We start from the raw sequence: 21,615 nt of genomic DNA, 5'->3' as shown, positions 1-21,615 counted from the left end.
ATTTCGAAAAAAAAAATAAAAATCGGTGGACGCTTTGAGGGAGGAGAGAGGAAGAAAATGATGGATTGCTTGGGTCTTTTTAGAGAGAAAGTGAAAAGGAAAAATTAAGTATGATTAAGAATTTTTTAAATTTTTGTATTAAGTAGACTAAAGGATGTTGTTTTGAAATGGTAGCTACCCAAGGAAGAAAATAAAAAATAGAATGGAAATTAGGAGGAGGCTCATCCACCCAACCACAATTCGAATTAACCTTAGATCCATCAAAATGGGGAAATGTTTACATAATATTTTAAAAAATTATTTATTTAAAAAAATTTAAATATATTTTATTTTTTATTACATATAATTATATAATTATATTTTATTTAAAATTAAATAAATTTTTATAATTAATTATTATTAATCAAAATATTATTATTTTTATTATATATTATGTGATATTGTAATATGCTGATATGTCATAATAAATGATAATTTCATATGTTGATGTAATATGATAATATAATCATGTGATAATTTCACTTTTGATTAACATCATACAAGCATATAAATAACATATAATATTTTGACTATGAACGATTAATTAAATATTAGTTATAAAGATATATTTAGTTAAAAATAATAATATAAAAACTTAATTAAAGGTAATAAAAGAATAAAAGTTTATTTAAAATTTTTAAATAATTTAGAAACTTTTTTAAGCATTATTTTGATACTTAACTCATTTGTAAAAATTTTTTTATTTTGTTAATTTAATTTTTAACTTTTATGCATAAATAAAAAATGATAAAAATAAAATTATTAATTAATAAATTGAATTAGGAAAAGAAAATAAAATAGGAAGAGAAAGTGAGGACAAACTTCTATTTGTTTTATAATATGTTTATATAAAATCATTTTTAAAAATATAAATAAAGTATTATATAAACTAACCTTACTATTATAAATAGTAATGGATATTAGTTATTAATAAGATATCAAGTTTTTTTAATAAACTAATTTTATGTTTAAGATTATATTTTAAATGATGATTTTAGTTTACGTACAATTAAAATGAAATGTTCATGAAATTAAAATATTTCACAATATTAATATACCTAACTTTTACAATAAAACATAAATATTTTAAAAAATAAAACGTATATGTAAATAAATTTATGAATAATGATATTTAATTTCCTTAACTTAAATTTTATTTCACTATTAGAGTTATCATAACTAATAAAATTATATAAAGTTGTAGTTATCATTATATTAAAATTAGTATATATGAAGATATAAAAAAATATACATTTGATCAATTAAAAATAAAATATATATTTTTGATTAATTAAGAAATTAAAAAACTTGATTTGATCAATCTCTAATAGATTTCGAAAATAAATGGAAAATTAAAAAATAAAATCCCAGAAAGGCAGGCGAAAAGCAATGGGGAAATGAAAGAAGAAATCGTAGAGAAAAATTCGGCATTTACTAGCACAAGCATCGGCCGTATTTAGGCCCAAAAAATACAAGGGTTACACACTCAAATAGGAGTCGAGAACATCCAAATTGTAGGTTCCATTAAAATATTTTTATTATTTAATATATTTTTAATTTAAATTTAATATAAATAATATTTCCAATCTTAAGTTGTAATATCAAATATTTAAAATTATTGTTCTTTATGCTTTACATATTCGTAATGTTATCATCTGACGAAAAGTTCGTCTACGTCGCAAAAGAATTATAATTTTTATATACGTAATGTTTAAAATTTTTTGTTTTAAGTACTATTTGTTTGGAGCTTTTGTCTTGCATTCACAATATAAAAGAATTGAACAGAGGTTTAGCCAATGCATAAATGTGACATTTTAACTGCATTAATTAAAATTTAATTTGTTTGACTTTTGTTATAATTTAATACTCTTTTAATTAACAGATTCTACTTATGCATAAGACAATTTTTACTATTTATTATGCAGATTAAGAGACGATTGACATTGTATAAGATAATTTTTCATTTAATGCATTTTAAATTATTACGTTAACTTTAATTATTGTGTCTAATACAAAATATTATTATAATGCACTAAACAAAGTACCTTAAGATATAATATATAATATATAATGTTAAATTTCTAATAATTAATCAATTAGATCAATTATGTTTATTAAGTTGAAAAAATTTCTAATCGGAAATTAAATTGAATACCATATATCAAATATCCTAAAAATTATTTTAATTAAATAAAAAAATTAAACTCACTTTGATTTAGAATAATTTTGCTCACCCCTACACGGACATAAAAATTAAATGATTATGTTAACAAACAATGAATTAAATATAATACAATTGATTTTTACGGATAGAAGTAGTATATTAACTCTTAAGCGATATTTACTTATTAATATTGTTTTGATTAATTTCTTTTGTCAAAGCCTGTCATAGTTTTCCCGTATGGTGCAGTGTAGGGAAACGGAGAAGCAAGTGTACCTGGAATCTTCTGCCCAAAGGCTCAAAGTGTTCATTCGAACTTGGGCCATTGCCACGTATACCCAACCCAAAACCTGGTTTGACGCCTAATGCCACGTGAGTCAATCACATATTTCATCTGACAACTCATTGCCTTTTCCATCCATAGTTTTTTTGTTAGCCGCATGTCAAAACGGCGCACCTCGATCCTTCCAAAATCTAATGGAAAGAATTGAACACCCCCATCGTCACAGCATTTTAAATAATCTCAATTCCCCAAACTACCCATCGTTTCATTCCACAATTACGTCAGATAATACAGGATACCCGGTAAATTCAACGCAATTAATTCCCTTTCTCTAACTTAAAATCGGTCTCACCAGAACTTCCTCGATTTTCCTTTAGAGCACTGCAATTTTCTGGAACTTTCTAGGATAAGTTTTGCTGTAAACACTGTAAAACTAAGTTCCGTCCCAGACCCACCTCAGATTCTGCAGTCTGTTCACAAAATATCAACAAAATCTGTAACGCTCTTTTCCTCTTCTTTGGTTCATTTTAGGTTTCAACAATGGCAACAAAAACTGAAGGCAAGGCAATAGGCATAGACCTGGGCACAACTTACAGCTGTGTCGGGGTATGGATGAACGATCGTGTCGAAATCATCCCCAACGACCAAGGCAACCGAACCACTCCTTCTTACGTAGCCTTCACCGACACCGAGCGTTTAATAGGGGACGCAGCAAAAAACCAAGTCGCCATGAACCCTGAAAACACCGTTTTCGACGCTAAAAGGCTCATCGGTCGGCGTTTCTCCGACCCTTCAGTTCAAAGCGATGTCAAACTATGGCCATTCAAGGTTATCCCAGGCCCTGGAGATAAACCCATGGTTGTGGTTCGTTATAAAGGGCAAGAGAAGCACTTTTCTGCAGAGGAAGTTTCATCCATGGTGTTGACTAAGATGAAGGAAGTCGCTGAAGCTTTTTTGGGGCATACTGTGAAAAACGCTGTGGTTACGGTTCCTGCTTATTTTAATGACTCGCAAAGGCAAGCTACCAAGGATGCTGGTGCCATATCTGGGCTTAATGTATTGAGGATTATCAATGAGCCAACGGCTGCTGCGATCGCTTATGGTTTGGATAAGAAGGCTTCGAGAAAAGGCGAGCAAAATGTTCTCATCTTTGATCTTGGAGGTGGTACTTTTGATGTTTCGTTGTTGACGATTGAAGAAGGGATTTTTGAAGTCAAAGCTACGGCTGGTGATACTCATCTTGGTGGTGAAGATTTTGATAATAGGTTGGTTAATCACTTTGTGGCTGAATTCAGGAGGAAGCATAAAAAAGATATCAGCGGAAATGCTAGAGCTCTGAGGAGGTTAAGGACGGCTTGTGAGAGGGCTAAGAGGACTCTGTCTTCGACTACTCAGACGACTATTGAGATTGACTCTTTGTTTCAAGGGATTGATTTTTATGCTACGATTACAAGGGCGAGGTTCGAAGAGTTGAACATGGATTTGTTTAGGAAATGTATGGAGCCAGTGGAGAAGTGTTTGAAAGATGCTAAGATTGATAAGGGTCAAGTTCATGAGGTAGTTCTCGTGGGTGGGTCAACCAGGATTCCCAAAATTCAGCAAATGTTGCAAGATTTTTTCAACGGGAAAGAGCTTTGCAAGAGTATAAATCCTGATGAAGCTGTCGCATACGGCGCTGCGGTTCAAGCTGCAATTCTCACTGGTGAAGGGGATGAGAAGGTGCAAGATTTGTTGTTGCTTGATGTTACTCCTCTCAGTCTTGGATTGGAAACTGCCGGTGGGGTCATGACTGTTTTGATTCCAAGAAACACCACGATTCCAACCAAGAAGGAACAGATTTTCTCTACTTATTCTGATAATCAGCCTGGTGTTTTGATCCAAGTTTATGAAGGAGAGCGAGCACGAACCAAGGATAATAATTTGCTTGGAAAATTTGAGCTTACTGGTATCCCTCCAGCTCCAAGAGGTGTTCCTCAAGTCAATGTTACCTTTGACATTGATGCAAATGGGATATTGAATGTAACTGCTGAGGATAAGACAGCTGGCGTTAAGAACCAGATTACGATCACCAATGATAAGGGAAGGTTAAGCAAGGAAGAGATTGAGAAGATGGTGAAAGATGCAGAGAGGTACAAGGCAGAGGATGAGGAAGTGAAGAAGAAAGTGGAGGCAAAGAATGCGTTGGAGAATTATGCTTACAACATGAGGAACACGGTGAGGGATGAGAAATTTGCAGCGAAACTGAGCCCTGAAGATAGGGAGAAGATCGAGAAGGCGGTGGAGGAGACCATTGAGTGGCTTGATAGGAACCAGTTGGCTGAAGTTGATGAGTTAGAAGACAGGCACAAGGAGCTGGAAAGTATCTGCAATCCCATAATTTCAAAGATGTATCAGGGTGGTGCCGCTAATGGTGATGTGCCGATGGGTGGTGGTGAATATACAGGGTCGGGGTCTAGTTCTGGCCCTGGACCAAAGATTGAGGAGGTGGATTGAAGTTGAAGCGAAGAAAAAGTTTTTGCCTTGTGGTTCAGGGGCTTCAGTTTGGGGCTAGTTTTGTGTGTTAAGTTGAGTTTCTAGTTAATTGTGCTTCTTGTTGTTTTGTACTGTCTCAGTTCCATGTAAAATTGTTCAAGTTAAAGCCTTTTCTAAGTGAATCTTATTATAACTGGTAGATTTCCTCTTTTGCAAGTTGAATCACTTGTAGTTTTCTCATTACTAAATGAAATTGATTTAGTTTAAATATAAAAAACAAATTTCAAAATGACAGCAATATGCTAAATGGGTTGGACTTTTCAGGGCCCAAAGTTCCAAAAAGTCCATTCTCTCATGGTCATAGCTCACAAAAATTCGTTACTTTGTTTTTCAGGATAAGCATATGCCCTTTTTCGCGTGTGACAAGCTCCCCATAGAGTTCAGAAGAGCCAAAGCATAGCCATGGCCGGGATCGCCTCCAGCTTCCCTTTCAAGCCCCTCCCAACTAGACCCACCAAAACAATACCATTACTTCTCTCTTCCCTTGAATCTAAGCGCTTTGGGCTCCATTTCCGCAACCCCAATAGTTTCTCCTCCTCCTCCTCCTCTTCTTCTTCTTCTTCTCTTCACTGCTCTGCTGCTATAACTGCCCGTTACGGAGGTGATTCTCGGTTTTCAGGTCCCGGTCGGTCCAGACGGAATGATGAAGACCAGGCCCTTGATATATCTGGCATTAGGTCTTTATTTATTTATTTTATTTGATTAATTGCAACTTTTGAGTAGCTTTCTATGGTGTTTGAATTGAGTTTAAAGGCTGTGTTTGTTCCTACTTCATTGCTGTGGTGTAGGTCAGATTCTGTCAGGCTTATTGATGAGCAGCAGAATATGGTCAGTGGATTTTTCTTTTATCTTTTCTCTTTGTAATTTTTAGCTGCCGAGAAGGCAACTTGTGCATTATTTAGAATATTATATATATGTACATTTTTGTTCTGAAATTTATTTAATTTGTTAATGTGTAGGTTGGGATAGTTTCTAAAAGCCAGGCCGTTGAAATGGCTGAAGATGCGGAGCTCGATTTGGTAATACTTTTCTCGGTGCACCGCTTTTGTGGTTTCTTGCTTTGACTACTTGATTTTTCCTATTTACTTTTTTTTTTGGTTAAAAAAGCTAAAGGTGAAAAGTAAACAGTAGAAAAAACATTATATTTCATTAAAAATGAGCAAATTAGCTAAAGTGTAAAACTCATTCAGATGTACTTGTTCCATATAAAAGTAGAATCGTGCATTGTTCTTTACAGTTTAATAATTCAGAAACATTATTTGCTTTCATATATAAAAACATCTTTTGCTTTTGCTTTTGGATGGAAAAAAGCTAGTCGTAAAGGTAATGGACCCTTTGGTATTTCTGTGTTGTACAATTGGTCCTATTACATGCCTACATTGTGTGATATACACTGAGAATGTATGTAATTCAATGAAGTGGCTTAGTTGGGTTGCTTGATGCTTGTAATTTAAACTCCATAATTTAGGTATCTGGGTTATGGTAGTTCTTCTTCTTTGTGGCTACATGAAGGTAAAGCAAAGCCTTGTTGCAGACCTTGCGCCTGTTTACAGATGGATAGAGGCAGAACAAGAAATGCATAGTTGCTTATATATTTGCAGCTTGAGTAGGCTTGTGTTCAGAAACATGCTTGAGTAGGTTTCAGTGTTTTGTAGCTCTTCTTCCTTTGTTCTTGTCAGTTTTAAATATGATCATCATTGGATTCATTAATTCTTGTTTGGTTTTGGTTTTGCCAATTTTTCTGCTGCTATCTAATTCTCTAGCTGCTAGCTTATACCCTTAAAGTTCGTTACAGCTCACTTTAGTAGATTATTTTATTTCTCTCTCGAGAAGACTTGATGTGAAAATGATTGAGTAGGAAGAAATTAATATGAAACAATCAACTACATGTTTGAGCTACGTGATTGTGCTAATGCCGGTCTCTGTTAAGGGCACTATGAACATACAATCTGCTTTGCTCTAAGTGGATACCTTAGAATCGAAAGCTTAAGGTTGTGTAGAGACATTCAAGTTGGTATTGTACTATACTTTCAACTGTTCATTGTCTCAGTTTTGCTTTGCTTTGTTTTTTGTTTTTGGTTGTACTTTTGAAGTGAAAAGAATTTACTTAAGTAGCCAATACATCCTTGCTTAGTAGATCGAAACTCATAACTTTTTTCTTTTCTCTTTTAGAAAGCAAAGGCACTTTCGAACTTCTTGTGCATAATGGTGACACTGAAATTTGTTCTAATACCACTTCTGCAGGTGATATTATCCCCTGATGCAGATCCTCCAGTTGTCAGAATAATGGATTATAAGTATGATATGCTTTATGCTATCTTGAGAGAAATAATATGAGTTGGTGTATTTTTATTCATGTAGGCTGGGGGAACAATCAGTTGAGTCTAGCAAGCCTGTTTATCTACCCTACTGAAGAATTTGAAATTTGAATCTAAATTTTTACATAATTGATGTCTAAATGCTGTCCTTTATCTATCAGTCATGTCTACTTTAATGAACACAGCACTATTAGGCTGATATTAAAAACACTTATAAATTAGAAGTCTTAATTTCTATATCTCTTTTTCTTTTGAAATTTCACTTTGCAGTGTATTAATACTTGCTTTTACCTTTTCCTCAGTAAGTATAAATATGAACAGCAAAAGAAGAAGAAATTACAGCAGAAAAAAAGTGCGTGTGAATGTTCTCTCTGTTAAGTTTTCTCTTTGGGAAATGCTAAAGTCATATATCATCAGGCTGGTGGCGAAGCAGCTCTGTTCTAATTTAATATCAGCATGATATGATTCTGTGGACCCAGCCAGAATGACTGTGGATTTAGCACTTCCCTGTGTGTTTCTTTTTGATTCATGATTAAACTTTTCTTTTTGACGAAGGATGCTGACTAGACTATGGTTTTAACTGTCAGCCAATCGCATGGACTTGAAGGAGCTCAAAATGGGGTATGTGTTTTGCTTTATGCTTCAATGTAGTTATTTGTTTTGAAGCTCACAACTTTTTGGTATTTATTATATTACTCTGTCTCTTGGTTTTTATTAGTGGCAAACTATCATCCACAGATACAAAACAGGTTTCTTGTGGCAAAATTGTTTCATGAGCACATTTCATAGATATTTGCTACCTGTTAAAATTTTCTGTCAAACACTGATGACCCCTGTCTGACTCCTATTATCCTATGAGTGGGCATATAAGTTTGCTTTCTAACACTGATGACTTGGTAAATGAACTATAATTCTGCTTTTTAATATCTTTTTGACCTACATTGAGCTGTTATCTGGAGGCTGAGTATATCCCCTGTTGAATTCTGCAAATAAAGAAAGAGTCTGAAACTAATAGGGCTTTAGGCTAGTCACTAGTGGCTTCCGAGATATACAAATGCCTTCATTCCATTTGTATTAACACTAGAGGTAGAAAGTTGTGATCATTTACTGTGGTGGTGTTAAATTGCCAATGGTACTATCTTAGTAAACTGAGGAATACTGATTGTTAAGTCCTACATTGCCTATTTACTTCCTTGATATATAACTGGCTTTATTCTATCAGATCTATCTTCTTAATTAACACCTGGGGGTAAAAAGGTTGAGAGGGTAGCTGATTTTTACTGAGGTTTCTATCAAGAACTTCATTCTGAAGCTATAATGAATAGCTATTTTTGGGCTCTTGGTGGCCTTTCTAAATGTTTCTGTTTGTTTTGAACAGTTATAACATTGATCAACATGATTATTCTGTACGTTTGAAAGCTGCAAGGAAGTTTCTGAAAGATGGTGACAAGGTTGTTTCAAGTTTCTTATTATAGTTGCATATTCATGCTTGATTTATGCTTTGGAGTTCAATTTCGCTGAAGTATTTTGATCTATGCTTTCAGGTTAAGGTCATAGTGAACTTGAAAGGGCGAGAAAATGAATTCAGAAATATGGCTATGGAGCTCATTAGGCGTTTCCAGAATGATGTTGGGGAGGTACATTCATGAAATATCTTTTCCCATCCTTGAATAATGAATATGCAACTTTTAAGATTAACAGAGAAAAAATCATCATATAAAGTTCTCAAATTTCCAATAGTGCAGTGCTATAGATTGTTTTGAGGTTAAATATGAATTGATTATTATGTGTAGGTGGCATATACCAAGCTGAATAAGAAAATGTTTTAAGCATTTCCAGAATCAGAGGTAGCGCAAGAACTTGCATCGTAGTTTAACCAAGGTCATTTGTTTTGGATGCTTCTTAGTTTGTTCAAAAAATGTCATCAAATAGTTCCAAGCAGAGGATTGTCATTGAATGTTCTTTAGCAGATTAGATAAGATGTGTGGCTGGATGATAAGAATAAAGGGGGAATGATCAGTGAACAACTTATACTTTAATAAGCAACTGTCTTCTTTGATTGTGGTATTTGGTTTTTCACTTGTCAATGGTGTTTTGTTTGTCCCCTTCAAGCATCTTTATGCTGTTTAATGCGTCTGTTCTCGTTGTATTTGTCATTCATATTGCTTTACCTGAAAGCTTCTCTGAACTCCGAACTCTAATGTCCATTCTGATCTGCAGCTCGCAACTGAGGAGAGCAAAAACTTCAGAGACAGGAATATATTCATAGTTTTGGTTCCAAATAAGGCAATTCTGCAAAAAGCTCAAGATCCAGGAAAGAAAAATGATAAACTGACCAAAAACGAAGTCTCAGCTGGTGTCTGACGATCAAATCTTGAAGAGAATTTTGGCAGTATAACAGTGGGCGGTTAGATTTATGTTCATCAACTAGGGCAGTGGGCGGTTAGATTTATGTTCATCAACTAGGGCAGTGGGCCTTGTCCTTGGGAAGTCTTGTATATTATATTAGCGTGTCACACCCTGTATCAAATGTTTATTAAGATTTTAATAACAAAGCAACTATTTCTACATCAAAACTTGTAACAGTTTGTAGGACAATAATCGAATATCTCTCATGGTATTCCTCTTTTCTGTTCCAAGTGAATTCAGTGATGTACAACCTTGAGCATATACGGTAAATCTATTAGATTGTCTTATTTTTTTGGTGCGAATATCTTCTCTCTCCGGGGGTAAATGGATGTGATCAGTTCCTCAAGCCCAAGGTAAGATATGCTGCTGTACTTCACAGGGAGAAAAGAAATTACCAATGGAGTTAACCCATATTAGTTTTGGGAGACTTGATGCATTGCGAGGCCGGCAGGGAAAACTGTGGAGGAGAAGATTAATACTACGTGCCACTGTCGAAGCAACTTATCTTGGCTCATAGTAAACCACATGAGAGAGATAACAATAAAATGACTACTCCAGACAAGAGCGAGGATGCTGTTGGTTGTGGTCTGATGGCTCTTAGTCTTAAGCCTAATAGATTATTTGGGCAGTGACTTTAAGAAACATAGCTAGCATAAAAATGAGTAAAGAGGAGGTAAATTGTCTTGCACGTGGTAAGCTCACATGGAAGCCTTCCCAAATTAATAATGGGTGGTGCTAGTGAGCGAAGCATTTTGTTTTCCCAAACTGGAAGGAATCTATTTCGCCAGGAATAGAAACTAGAAGGAAAAAAGGGGGTGGGGGAAATCAGATGAGATTAGATTAGATGATCCTGGAATTTGGGCTGTAAGTGTAAGAGAAAAATCTGCTGGGCAGGGGCGGAGGCAGAAACTATATTGCATTGCTGTTAGTGTTATATGCGTAACGGTGGGCTTAATTTTGTTTATAAAGTCGGAAGAAGTACGCAGTCTAGAAGATGGAGAGAGTTCAACGTATCCACCTAACGATTGTAACCTTAGCTTTGGTTCTAAGTTCTTCCTTTCCAAGCATTCATTCTCCTCGTGTGTTTTTTTTTTTTTTTTTTTTTCTTATTGTATCGCCATTTTCACCACCAAATAAAGCAATGGGTTTTTGCGCTTTTATTGTATATGTGAGGCCCTCTTGCTGTCCAATTTTACTAGTATTTCAATTTTCTTTCCAAGTGCATGAAACGCCAGCTGCCTGGACACCTGCTAACAGCTTCCCTCTACGATTACTAGTATCATCCTAGTATAGTACAATTGACAGTAGTTGAAGACATGTTTTAGATATTAAGTTACTTGGCCTTGGTGTTTCCCATTGTCTACTTAGTGATGGGTTGTATAACAAGATAGTTGTCCCTTCCAAACAAATCATGGCTGCCAATCGGTTTTGGAATGCTTTAATCCCATGGCATGCACTAGTTGTTGTGCAGCAAACTGTACTATCCCCCTCCTAATTGAACAAAAGAGTATATATATATGGATGGTGAAGCCCTGCTCATGTTAGGCTGCCAGAGTCGTAGGATAAACTTCATGTAAATTCATTAATTATAATCCAAAGTTATGCTCTTGGAAAATTGTTTCTCGGCACCCAAAATTTTAATGATTATGATCCATTACATCACATTTACTGTCTCATTTCATATCAATCAAATTTGGATGCCTTCACTGTCACCCTTCTATCAATCCATCTACTACATGGATTACCACCAAGTAAATCAATGAAAATATACTTGAAACAAACTGTACAGCAAATTCAACATTAACAGTTGGATTGTTATTTTTGTTACTTTTTTTTTAATTTTCAATAAAAATATATTAAAAGCAATAGCAAATGATATATAATAGATAAAAATCAATTATGATTAAAAATGAACAAATAATTAAACTATAACACTAATTGTAACAGGAAAATAATTCTAGATAAAAAAAATTATGTATTTTATTAAGAAATCTTTACATTCAAATGTAATTTTTGCCTTCTATTATTTGTTAAAATATTAGAATTTAATCATACTTTTAAGAATTAAAGATTATTGAGGCAAAGAAGAAAAAAAAATGATGAAAATAGAGAGATGGGAGGTCGTTGAAGCTTGAAACTTGTAAAAGCCGGGAGAGAAGGGGGGGCATGGATGGTAGTTGGAAAAAAAAAAAATAGAGGAAAGCTTAACTTCAAGGGAATGGAGACTCTGCAACCAACGACCCCATCCCTTAATGTGGACACATTAGGTGAGAGAGAGAGCAACGTATGTTCAGCAACCCCTTTATACTTCTCATTCATAAACACTCCCTCTCCGTTGCCTTACTCCTCACCCATTACCTCCATTCCCCTCCACCAATGGAAGCCAGCGCTGGACTTGTCGCCGGCTCTCACAACCGCAATGAACTTGTTGTCATTCATGGCCATGAAGAGGTATAGGTTTACGCAGAAAGATAGCCAAATAATAAAAAAAACATGGTTTTATTTATGAAACAGTTTAATTGTTTTTTCTTTTTCTTTGACCGTGTTTTGCTGGTTGCGTGCAGCCTAAACCTCTGAAGAACCTGGATGGTCAAGTGTGCGAGATTTGTGGTGATGAGATCGGGCTGACAGTAGATGGAGATCTTTTTGTGGCCTGCAACGAATGTGGTTTCCCAGTTTGTAGACCTTGCTATGAGTATGAAAGGAGGGAAGGGACTCAACAGTGTCCTCAGTGCAAAACTAGATACAAGCGTCTCAAAGGTATATTTTATCAAAACATGCTGCTTGGTGCAAATTAACAGCTATTAACTAATTCTTGTGGGAAGTGATGAACTGACATCTTTTTTTGTTTGAATTATGTTGTGAATAGGGAGTCCTAGGGTGGAGGGAGATGAAGATGAAGAGGATGTGGATGATATCGAACATGAATTTAACATTGATGATGAACAGAACAAGCATAGGAATGTGGCAGAATCGATGCTGCATGGCAAGATGAGCTATGGAAGAGGCCCTGAAGATGAAGAAAGTCCTCAAATCCCACCAGTTATAACTGGTGTCCGATCCAGACAGGTAAGCAAAGTTCTTTGTTTGTCATTAAGATTTATAATACAAAATGAAAATATTTTCCTGTTGCTTTGAAATGCGTTAATAATAGTATCTTTTTTCTATTGTTGCAGGTGAGTGGGGAATTCCCCATAGGAGGCGCTCTTGCTTATGGGGAGAACATGTCAAATTCTTCGCTTCATAAACGAGTGCACCCGTATCCAATGTCTGAACCTGGTATGTTTTTTCAATCTTGTATTATTTTCTTTTTATGCATGTGATCTGTGTATATGCCTGAAAATTTTCCATCCAAGTAGTGCAAATTGACTATGCAACATACCAAAAGAGAAAACCAATGTCTTTACCATTTGTTTTGCACTGAATATATTTGCAAACAAAAGGAAGTGCAAGGTGGGATGAAAAGAAAGAGGGAGGATGGAAAGAAAGGATGGATGATTGGAAGATGCAGCAAGGGAATCTGGGTCCTGAAACTGATGACGCCAATGACCCTGACATGGCCTTGTAAGTACTTATTGCTGTCAAGTGCTAGCATGTAAGAAACTCGTGGCCGAGCCAGTTTGATAACCAGCATGTGTCTTTTTTAATGTGAACTTCTTGCAGGCTTGATGAAGCTAGGCAGCCACTGTCAAGGAAGGTGCCAATAGCATCCAGCAAGATCAATCCTTATCGTATGGTGATTGTGGCCCGTCTAGTTATCCTGGCTTTCTTCCTCCGCTATCGAATTTTGAACCCGGTCCATGATGCAATTGGGCTGTGGCTAACTTCTGTCATCTGTGAAATCTGGTTTGCCTTTTCTTGGATCCTTGATCAGTTCCCTAAGTGGCTCCCTATTGATCGTGAGACCTATCTTGATCGTCTTTCCCTCAGGTATGTAGATTTTGCATCCTAGTGAAGCACCGTAAGTATTTGAAACAGCTTGGATGCAGAACTTGAAATCAAATTTTATACCTTCAGAAGATATTTACAATTAATCTTCTAAAACAAAATGCTTCAAGAACATCCTTTATATGGCTGTAATCATCAATTCACCTACAGTTTAGTTATTTTTTTCCCCATGATGAAACTTAATTATAATGGTTGATGCAGGTATGAGAGGGAAGGTGAGCCCAATATGCTTGCTCCTGTAGATATCTTTGTCAGTACGGTCGATCCCATGAAGGAACCCCCTCTTGTTACAGCTAATACAGTTCTATCGATCTTGGCTATGGACTACCCAGTGGATAAGATCTCTTGCTACATTTCTGATGATGGTTCTTCCATGCTCACCTTTGAAGCATTGTCCGAAACAGCTGAATTTGCTAGAAAATGGGTGCCATTCTGCAAGAAGTTTGCTATAGAGCCCCGAGCTCCTGAGATGTACTTCACTTTAAAGGTTGATTATCTCAAGGACAAAGTCCAACCCACATTTGTTAAGGAGCGCCGAGCTATGAAGGTTTGTATACATGAACTCCTGAAGATACCTATTGAGTTTAAGCCGCAGTGAACTAATTTACTTAACGTTCAAATTTTCTTGGTGTTTAACAGAGAGAATATGAAGAATTCAAGGTTAGGATTAATGCACTTGTAGCAAAAGCCCAGAAGGTTCCTACAGAGGGCTGGATCATGCAAGATGGGACACCATGGCCAGGAAACAATACTAAAGATCACCCTGGTATGATTCAAGTATTTCTTGGCCAAAGTGGAGGCCATGATACCGAAGGAAACGAGCTTCCTCGCCTTGTTTACGTATCTCGAGAGAAAAGGCCGGGTTTTCTGCATCACAAGAAAGCCGGAGCCATGAATGCCCTTGTAAAGATCTTAAGAACTAGTGTTTAATTCAAGTTCCCTTCCTTTCTAAGCCCTGCTTTACGAGGTAATAATTATGTTAATGCTGTGTAAAATTTCAGGTTCGCGTCTCTGGTGTGCTTACAAATGCTCCTTTTATGCTGAACTTGGATTGTGATCATTACATAAACAACAGCAAGGCTGTAAGAGAGGCTATGTGTTTCTTGATGGACCCTCAAATTGGAAGAAAGGTCTGCTATGTCCAATTCCCTCAAAGATTCGATGGTATTGATAGGCACGATCGATATGCCAATAGAAACACAGTTTTCTTTGATGTAAGAGCAGCAACAATTCCACTTTCCCCCTGTTTGAAATGGCCAAATGGGCCTTTATGCTTGTTTTTTGTGCACTAAGATTATACAGGGACAAAATGAATCAATTTCTAATTCTTTTTCTCTGGTTTCTGCAGATTAACATGAAAGGTCTAGATGGTATTCAAGGCCCTGTATATGTCGGCACAGGATGTGTTTTCAGAAGGCAAGCTCTCTATGGTTATGAACCTCCCAAGGGCCCTAAGCGCCCAAAGATGGCAAGCTGTGGTTGCTGCCCTTGCTTTGGACGCCGCAGAAAGGATAAGAAGCATTCTAAGAACGGCGGAAATGCAACTGGGCCAAGCCTGGAGGGTGGTTAAGATCACTTTTCTTGTTTTCCATTTTTGAGCTGCTTCCCTAGTTTTTGTTCCTTCGCACCTAACTCAAAATCTTTTATATATGAACAGCAACGGAGGATGATAAGGAGTTATTGATGTCCCAGATGAACTTTGAAAAGAAATTTGGACAGTCAGCCATTTTTGTGACTTCAACCCTGATGGAACAAGGTGGTGTCCCTCCTTCCTCAAGCCCTGCGGCCCTGCTTAAAGAAGCCATTCATGTAATTAGTTGTGGCTATGAAGACAAAACAGAATGGGGTAGTGAGGTACCGCCAACCGCTTGAAATTTCATGACATTCCACTTCTGCTGATTTAGGAAGAAGAACAATATTTCTTACTGCTTATAGAATAGTTGGGTTTTCAAGTTTAAACCTAATCATCTGAAGATTTTTGTGTCTTGTGTACGTGCAGCTTGGCTGGATTTATGGCTCAATTACAGAGGATATTCTAACAGGTTTCAAGATGCACTGCCGTGGATGGAGGTCTATATACTGCATGCCGACGTTGCCTGCATTCAAAGGTTCAGCTCCCATCAATCTCTCAGATCGTCTCAACCAAGTCCTTCGGTGGGCGCTTGGTTCTGTTGAAATTTTCTTTAGTCGTCACTGCCCTGCATGGTATGGCTTCAAGGGAGGAAATCTCAGGTGGCTTGAGCGATTTGCATATGTCAACACAACCATCTACCCCTTCACGTCCTTACCACTCCTTGCCTATTGTACCCTTCCAGCAATCTGTTTGCTTACAGATAAATTCATAATGCCACCGGTAAATAAATGATTCTCATTTCTTCAATTCAAGTATAGAAGACGGAATGCTAACTGAAGATTAAATAGCTTTTATCTGCTAATTTTTAACTTGGTCTTTCTTCTCACCTGCAACAGATAAGCACCTTTGCAAGTCTACTCTTCATTGCCCTGTTTCTTTCAATCTTTGCAACTGGTATTCTAGAGCTAAGGTGGAGTGGAGTGAGCATTGAGGAATGGTGGAGAAACGAGCAATTTTGGGTCATTGGTGGTATTTCAGCCCATCTGTTTGCTGTTGTCCAAGGTCTGCTGAAGGTTCTAGCTGGTATTGATACTAATTTCACTGTCACATCCAAGGCAACAGATGATGAGGAGTTCGGAGAATTGTACGCCTTCAAATGGACAACCCTCCTGATTCCTCCAACCACTGTCTTAATCATCAACCTAGTTGGAGTTGTTGCAGGCGTGTCAGATGCCATAAACAATGGATACCAATCTTGGGGACCTCTCTTTGGAAAGCTCTTCTTCTCCTTCTGGGTGATTGTACATCTCTATCCGTTCCTTAAAGGTCTCATGGGGAGGCAGAACAGGACACCAACCATTGTTGTTATATGGTCAGTGCTATTGGCTTCAATCTTCTCCCTGCTTTGGGTCCGAATTGATCCATTTGTGTTGAAAACCAAGGGACCTGACACGACCCAATGCGGCATCAACTGCTGAAAAATTTGTTTTCCCTATCTTTTTGATGCGTGGCTCTCAAGATTATACATGTACATTCTTGCTCTTACGAGTATGTGGTATGTGATGTATGAAACAAGCAAAATGGAGATGAACAACAAAGAATAAAATTAGAGTGAAAATTTTTTGTTTAGTGCTATGCATTGTACCAAGTTTTGTCATTGAATTGAAAATAGTTCTACTTTGTGATCACCTATACAATTTCATTTTCTTCTTTTCTTTGGAGTTTGGCAACATCAATTGCTAGTAAATAGGAGTCTTCTAACCCATTGACTTTTACGAGAAAAGCGTAGTTGGGTTAATACCCAATTATCAGTGTAGATAGCATGGTATGTTGAGCAAATGACTGTAATGCCATATATGAGAGAGGGTATGCTTAAGCAATGGCAAATGTTTAGAACAAGCAACCAATTGTCTTTGCTCCTTGGAAAGATCAATAGCATGATTGTTATGTCAATCACAGGGCATTTCCAATCTACAAGATAAGACTTAAAAGATGACAGTGCCAATTTCACCAAAAAGAAAAAAGATAAAGGTTTCAACTGATGGTGATTTTATCAAGAGTTTAAGATCGAATCTTACTCTTACTAGGATTGAAAGAGTCAAAAGAAAAGGAGGAGAAAAAGAATGTATTTCAAGAGTCCAACCATTAGAACAAAAAAAAAAAAAAGAAAAGAAAGAAAAATAGAAGTCATGATGGTCAGTATTGGGGCTTTCCAAAAGTATAATCAAAATAATAACTAACAAAACGTAAGAAATAAAACACATGGTGTGTTCTAATTTTTGGTACTTAGGACTTGACTTATGAGATCTGATGGTATCAACTTCTTACAGAACCACACCACACACACAAAAACTGATGGTAATTCGAAAAAATGGTACACACACGTCAAGCACAACTACACAAGTATTTTAACAAAATAAAAAAATGGTGCTTATTGAAAAAAATATTACTTAACAATAAAAACACATTAATGGAAGTCAGTTACAAAGAATTTTTCCGTTTAAATGAACATCCTCTAAGAAGTCAAAATTGCAAGAAGAATACCTCTTTCATGAAAAAGTTACTCCGTAATCTGTTTATGCACAACATTTCGTCAGGGACCTAAGGAAACAGGAAGGATGGACTGATGAAAATATAAAGATTGCCAAAAGCTTGAGACTCATGTCAAACAACTGAATGGTTTGAATATTGTTGGCATTCTCCTAGTTCTACCGTTAGAAAACTTGCCAATTATAGAACACAGGTATGCAATGTCAAAACATAGCCTTGATTGCATTCACTTGCATTAACTCTGGCATCAACGATTCTATCCAAGTTGACTGGTGGGCTTGAATGACATGCCTCAGTTGGATGACAGCACTCAATCCTGATTTGCCGCTCTCTCCAAACCATCTTAGTCAATGAACTGAATAATTAATTCATCACCAATAGTCTCCACAAGAGCACACACCATCTTTAAAGTGATGGAACCGATTAGCATCCCTAACCACAATGACTCTCTCAGTAATCTTGGAAATAAATTTTGTAGCAGTATGGCAATCTACACAAACTCGGAGATTCTTAAAAATCCTAATCTCAGTTCCTGGTTGCGTAACAACAAGACCAAAAGCAATGGCCAATTTCTCACTGTGAACATTTACCATTAGCTCCTTCTCTTCGTCCTCTACATCGTGCAATGCCGTATCAGTCTCTGTCTGAAACCCTGCCTCCTTCATTTTCCTTATTAATTTTTCTAGCTTTGCATATATTTCAGTGGCTTGAGGATGGGACCGGTCACCAGATGTAAAGACATGTGGGGTTTCATCAATCTCAATTAGAGTGCATCCAGGAATCTTTGCCAGCATTCTTTTCTTGACATTTTGTCGGACTGAAGCAGCCAGTGGATAGTTCCTCTCAGCTGAGTACAAATTTGACAGCAAAACATAATATCCTACATTTTCTGGGTCCAATTCAAATAGCCTTTCAGAAGCCACATGGGCAAGTTTTTTATCCTTGTGGATCATGCAAGCACCAAGCAATGCACCCCACTCAGCAGGACCTGGTTCAACTGGCATTTCTTTTATAAACTTAAAGGCCTTCTCTAATTGGCCAGCTCGGCCAAGGATGTCGACCATGCAGGCATAATGTTCAGCTAAGGGCTTAAATTGATAAGCGTGGACCATAGAACGAAATATTTCCTCTCCTTCTTTCACCAAGCCAGCATGACTGCAAGCATACAGGAGAGAAAGAAATGTAACACCATTTGGCGAAACCCCAGAATGTGACATCTCAGAGAAGAGTCTAAGTGCATCCTGGCCCTGGCCATGGAGGCCATAACCTGAAATCATTGCATTCCAAGTCACCACATTCTTCCCCAGCATCAAATCAAACAATTGTCGAGCCTCTCTAATGCTGCCACACTTTGCATACATGTCAATTAAAGCGGTTGACACATATATGTTAGAATCAAAACTCTTACTTTTAACTAGTCCATGTACCCATTTCCCCAGACTTAGAGCTCCAAGCTGAGCACAAGCTGAAAGAATGCTTGTAAGTGTGACAGGATTAGGACCAACTTTAGACATCTGCATTTCCTGGAAAAGAGATATTGCTGCTTCTGTCAATCCATTTTGGGTGTAACCTGAGATCATAGCATTCCAAGAAGCTGGAGTTTTCTCTGATGACTCGTCAAAAAGCTGCCGTGCAGATTCAATCTCATTTAATCTGCTATAAGCAGTAGTTAATGCTGTTGAAACAGAAGATTGCGAGACAAAACCATATTTCACGCAGAAACTATGGATACAATTAGTAAGATTTAAATAACCAAAGGGAGACAACACAGGTATCAATCCCACAATTGTGCTTGAATTGACCTTTTCACCCGAACCAAGGAGTTGTTTAAATAGCCTCACTGAACACTCACTCTCACCATTGCTGGTATACCCTGAAATCATTGCATTACAAGAAACCAAATCTGGTCTACCAATCTCTCCAAACAATAACTTAGCCGCCTCAATCTCCCCACCTTTTGAATACAAAGAAATGAGCCCGGTAAGCACATAAACATGGGAATGAAAGCCGAGTTTTAAAGCCAAACATTGAACCTCCATCCCCGAAGTCAACTCTTGCAACTCCGAGAAAGCCGGTAAAACTGCTGCCACGCTAGTTGAATCCAACCGAATCCCACCGTCTTTAAGCATATTCCTAAAAACCCGAATTGCATCCTCAAAACAACAATTTTTAACCAACCCAGAAATCATCGAATTCCACAACACCGTATCTCTCTCAGGCATTTTATCAAATACTTTTCGTGCAAGCTCAACCCGCCAAATCTTGCAGTAGAAGTCAACAACAGCAGTACCGACAAACAAATCGAATCCATACCCATCAACAACCGCATGTTCGTACAAAAACATCCCCACTTTCTCATCTGAAAGGGTCGAAGCAGAGGCGATAGCGAAGGCGTAGGTGAAGTTATCAGGGTTGAGACGAGTGCATTTCCTCAAATGGGTATAGAGCGAAATGGAATGGGTGTTAGAGAAGCCTTTAATGAGGACGTTGAAGAGGAAGAGATCGGGGTTAAGGATGGAGAGGAAGAGGTCACGAGCGTAGGACGTGGCGTTGAGGTCGAAGAGACGGTGGGTGAGTTTGGTTATGGTTGAGAGGTCGTTTCGGAAGCCGTTAAGGATGAGTTGGGCGTGGGTTTGGGTCAGCTGAGGAAGAGTGGTGGATTTCTTGAGGAGGTTTAGGAAAAAGTTTCGACTTCTTGTCGGTGAGTAAGTGCTTGCAATGGACTTGCTAAACATCTGCCTCCTCCTCCTCCTCCTCCTTCTGCAATGAGAGTTGAGTTTTGCTTTGTGTTTGCGGTTAAGTTACCGTTATACAAACTCTCTGAAATGTGGTAAAAATGGCGGGAAATGGAGAGAAAGGATAGAGGAGGGTTGCGTGCACGGCCGGAAGAAGCTGGGTTCGGACAACGGCTCTGTGGCCTGTGCCATTAAAGCCCGGTTCGTAATGCCAAAATCCTCTATTCAAAATCAACCCAATGTAACAGTAAATATTGTTCTTTTCCCTTGCTTGCTTCTCTCCTTTTGTGAAACTATTTCTTTCTTTGCCTCTGATACGAGTGTACAAGAGGCTAAGTTTTAACTTTAGGGGAATGAGACGAGGTAGAATAGCATGACAAGTGAACGATCATACTAGCATAATCCCATCTCATTTTGATCATCCAATTATGAATAAATTCGGGTTGTAATTTGTAAGCCTTTAGCTGTTATGGTAGAGAGACATTTGTGCTTTCTATTTGGCTAATATGAAATTCCCTATGTACATTTCATGATGATGTTTTCCTATAAACATTAGAATTGAATAAGGGCTGGCGAATATGAAATTCCTAAGCACTCCTGGGTAGCTTTCAAATGTAAAACAAGGCAGTTGAACATCAGCAATTTTCAATCAAAGTATTGGTTGATTTTACCATTACATAGTTATCCAACTCTATGGGCTTAAGCCATGGACTTCTTCTTCCAACAAAATTATGTAGCAACAGTTAGATTTTCCAGGGCTTTGAATTAAGCCAACTTTCCTTATCAAGCATTGCCAATCTCATGAAGCATTTACCATTTGATTAAAATCAGGAACTACTGGGTATTAGTCTAAGAATCTGTGGACCAGAGCCACCATTGTAATAGTTCATGTGTTCAACAATTTCTCTCTCCCTCTGAGTGAAGCTAATATTGCTTAGTTTCTTCGGAATCTCAACTTGGAAGATTGAAAGTGTAACATTAGGTAATCAGTAACATCAATATGTGACAATTAAGAATGATTCTCTAACCTGATATGCAACAGAAACTTCCATACAAGTCTACAAGTA

General features: G+C 37.1%; 4 protein-coding genes across 6 annotated transcripts; 3 read left to right on the top strand and 1 right to left on the bottom strand.

Moving 5' to 3' along the window:
* The first annotated feature begins 2,798 nt into the window (after positions 1–2,798).
* Positions 2,799–5,148, top strand: LOC110411580 (heat shock 70 kDa protein). Its single transcript, XM_021421805.2, has one exon. It carries the CDS (start codon positions 3,024–3,026, stop codon positions 4,974–4,976), a length of 1,953 nt encoding a protein of 650 aa, XP_021277480.1. The 5' UTR covers positions 2,799–3,023; the 3' UTR covers positions 4,977–5,148.
* Positions 5,149–5,350: 202 nt separating this feature from the next.
* On the top strand, positions 5,351–9,964 carry LOC110411582 (Translation initiation factor 3 protein). Of its 2 annotated transcripts, XM_021421810.2 has the most exons (10): positions 5,351–5,692; positions 5,804–5,843; positions 5,975–6,034; positions 7,260–7,312; positions 7,636–7,685; positions 7,921–7,954; positions 8,712–8,784; positions 8,878–8,970; positions 9,127–9,180; positions 9,554–9,676. In XM_021421810.2, the coding sequence occupies exons 1-9, from the start codon at positions 5,418–5,420 to the stop codon at positions 9,160–9,162; spliced, it is 714 nt and encodes a 237-aa protein (XP_021277485.1). In that variant the 5' UTR covers positions 5,351–5,417; the 3' UTR covers positions 9,163–9,180; positions 9,554–9,676. The 2 variants fall into 2 exon arrangements, with proteins under 2 accessions (XP_021277485.1, XP_021277484.1); XM_021421809.2 differs by lacking the exon at positions 9,127–9,180 and having other exon boundaries at positions 5,352–5,692; positions 9,554–9,964.
* A 2,084-nt stretch (positions 9,965–12,048) lies between these two features.
* On the top strand, positions 12,049–16,951 carry IRX3 (Cellulose synthase family protein). 2 transcript variants are annotated; one of them, XM_021421802.1, is made up of 13 exons: positions 12,049–12,193; positions 12,307–12,502; positions 12,612–12,811; positions 12,919–13,021; positions 13,186–13,306; positions 13,406–13,672; positions 13,892–14,237; positions 14,330–14,593; positions 14,692–14,904; positions 15,039–15,252; positions 15,348–15,544; positions 15,690–16,043; positions 16,160–16,951. In XM_021421802.1, the coding sequence occupies exons 1-13, from the start codon at positions 12,119–12,121 to the stop codon at positions 16,739–16,741; spliced, it is 3,132 nt and encodes a 1,043-aa protein (XP_021277477.1). In that variant the 5' UTR covers positions 12,049–12,118; the 3' UTR covers positions 16,742–16,951. The 2 variants fall into 2 exon arrangements, with proteins under 2 accessions (XP_021277477.1, XP_021277476.1); XM_021421801.1 differs by having other exon boundaries at positions 15,039–15,255.
* A 523-nt stretch (positions 16,952–17,474) lies between these two features.
* On the bottom strand, positions 17,475–21,557 carry MEF29 (Pentatricopeptide repeat (PPR) superfamily protein). The gene has a single exon (XM_021419908.2). It carries the CDS (start codon positions 20,546–20,548, stop codon positions 18,185–18,187), a length of 2,364 nt encoding a protein of 787 aa, XP_021275583.1. The 5' UTR covers positions 20,549–21,557; the 3' UTR covers positions 17,475–18,184.
* Between the last annotated feature and the right edge of the window lie 58 nt (positions 21,558–21,615).

The sequence above is a fragment of the Theobroma umbraticum genome, unplaced genomic scaffold (genome assembly GCF_002168275.2).
Source record: "Theobroma umbraticum cultivar Fairchild unplaced genomic scaffold, ASM216827v3 scaffold_56.0, whole genome shotgun sequence".
Lineage (NCBI taxonomy): Eukaryota > Viridiplantae > Streptophyta > Magnoliopsida > Malvales > Malvaceae > Theobroma > Theobroma umbraticum.
This window is presented reverse-complemented; position numbering and strand designations above follow the sequence as displayed.

Excerpts from the sequence above, each read along its gene's own strand:
- LOC110411580 (XM_021421805.2), top strand. The coding sequence starts at position 3,024 with ATGGCAACAAAAACTGAAGGCAAGGCAATAGGCATAGACCTGGGCACA.
- MEF29 (XM_021419908.2), bottom strand. The coding sequence starts at position 20,548 with ATGTTTAGCAAGTCCATTGCAAGCACTTACTCACCGACAAGAAGTCGA.
- LOC110411582 (XM_021421809.2), top strand. The coding sequence starts at position 5,418 with ATGGCCGGGATCGCCTCCAGCTTCCCTTTCAAGCCCCTCCCAACTAGA. Across the intron at positions 7,686-7,920 it reads GAAATTACAGCAGAAAAAAA|CCAATCGCATGGACTTGAAG; the intron begins GTGCGTGTGAAT and ends TTTAACTGTCAG. Across the intron at positions 8,971-9,553 it reads TCCAGAATGATGTTGGGGAG|CTCGCAACTGAGGAGAGCAA; the intron begins GTACATTCATGA and ends TCTGATCTGCAG.
- IRX3 (XM_021421801.1), top strand. The coding sequence starts at position 12,119 with ATGGAAGCCAGCGCTGGACTTGTCGCCGGCTCTCACAACCGCAATGAA. Across the intron at positions 13,307-13,405 it reads AATGACCCTGACATGGCCTT|GCTTGATGAAGCTAGGCAGC; the intron begins GTAAGTACTTAT and ends AACTTCTTGCAG. Across the intron at positions 14,594-14,691 it reads CCGGAGCCATGAATGCCCTT|GTTCGCGTCTCTGGTGTGCT; the intron begins GTAAAGATCTTA and ends GTAAAATTTCAG.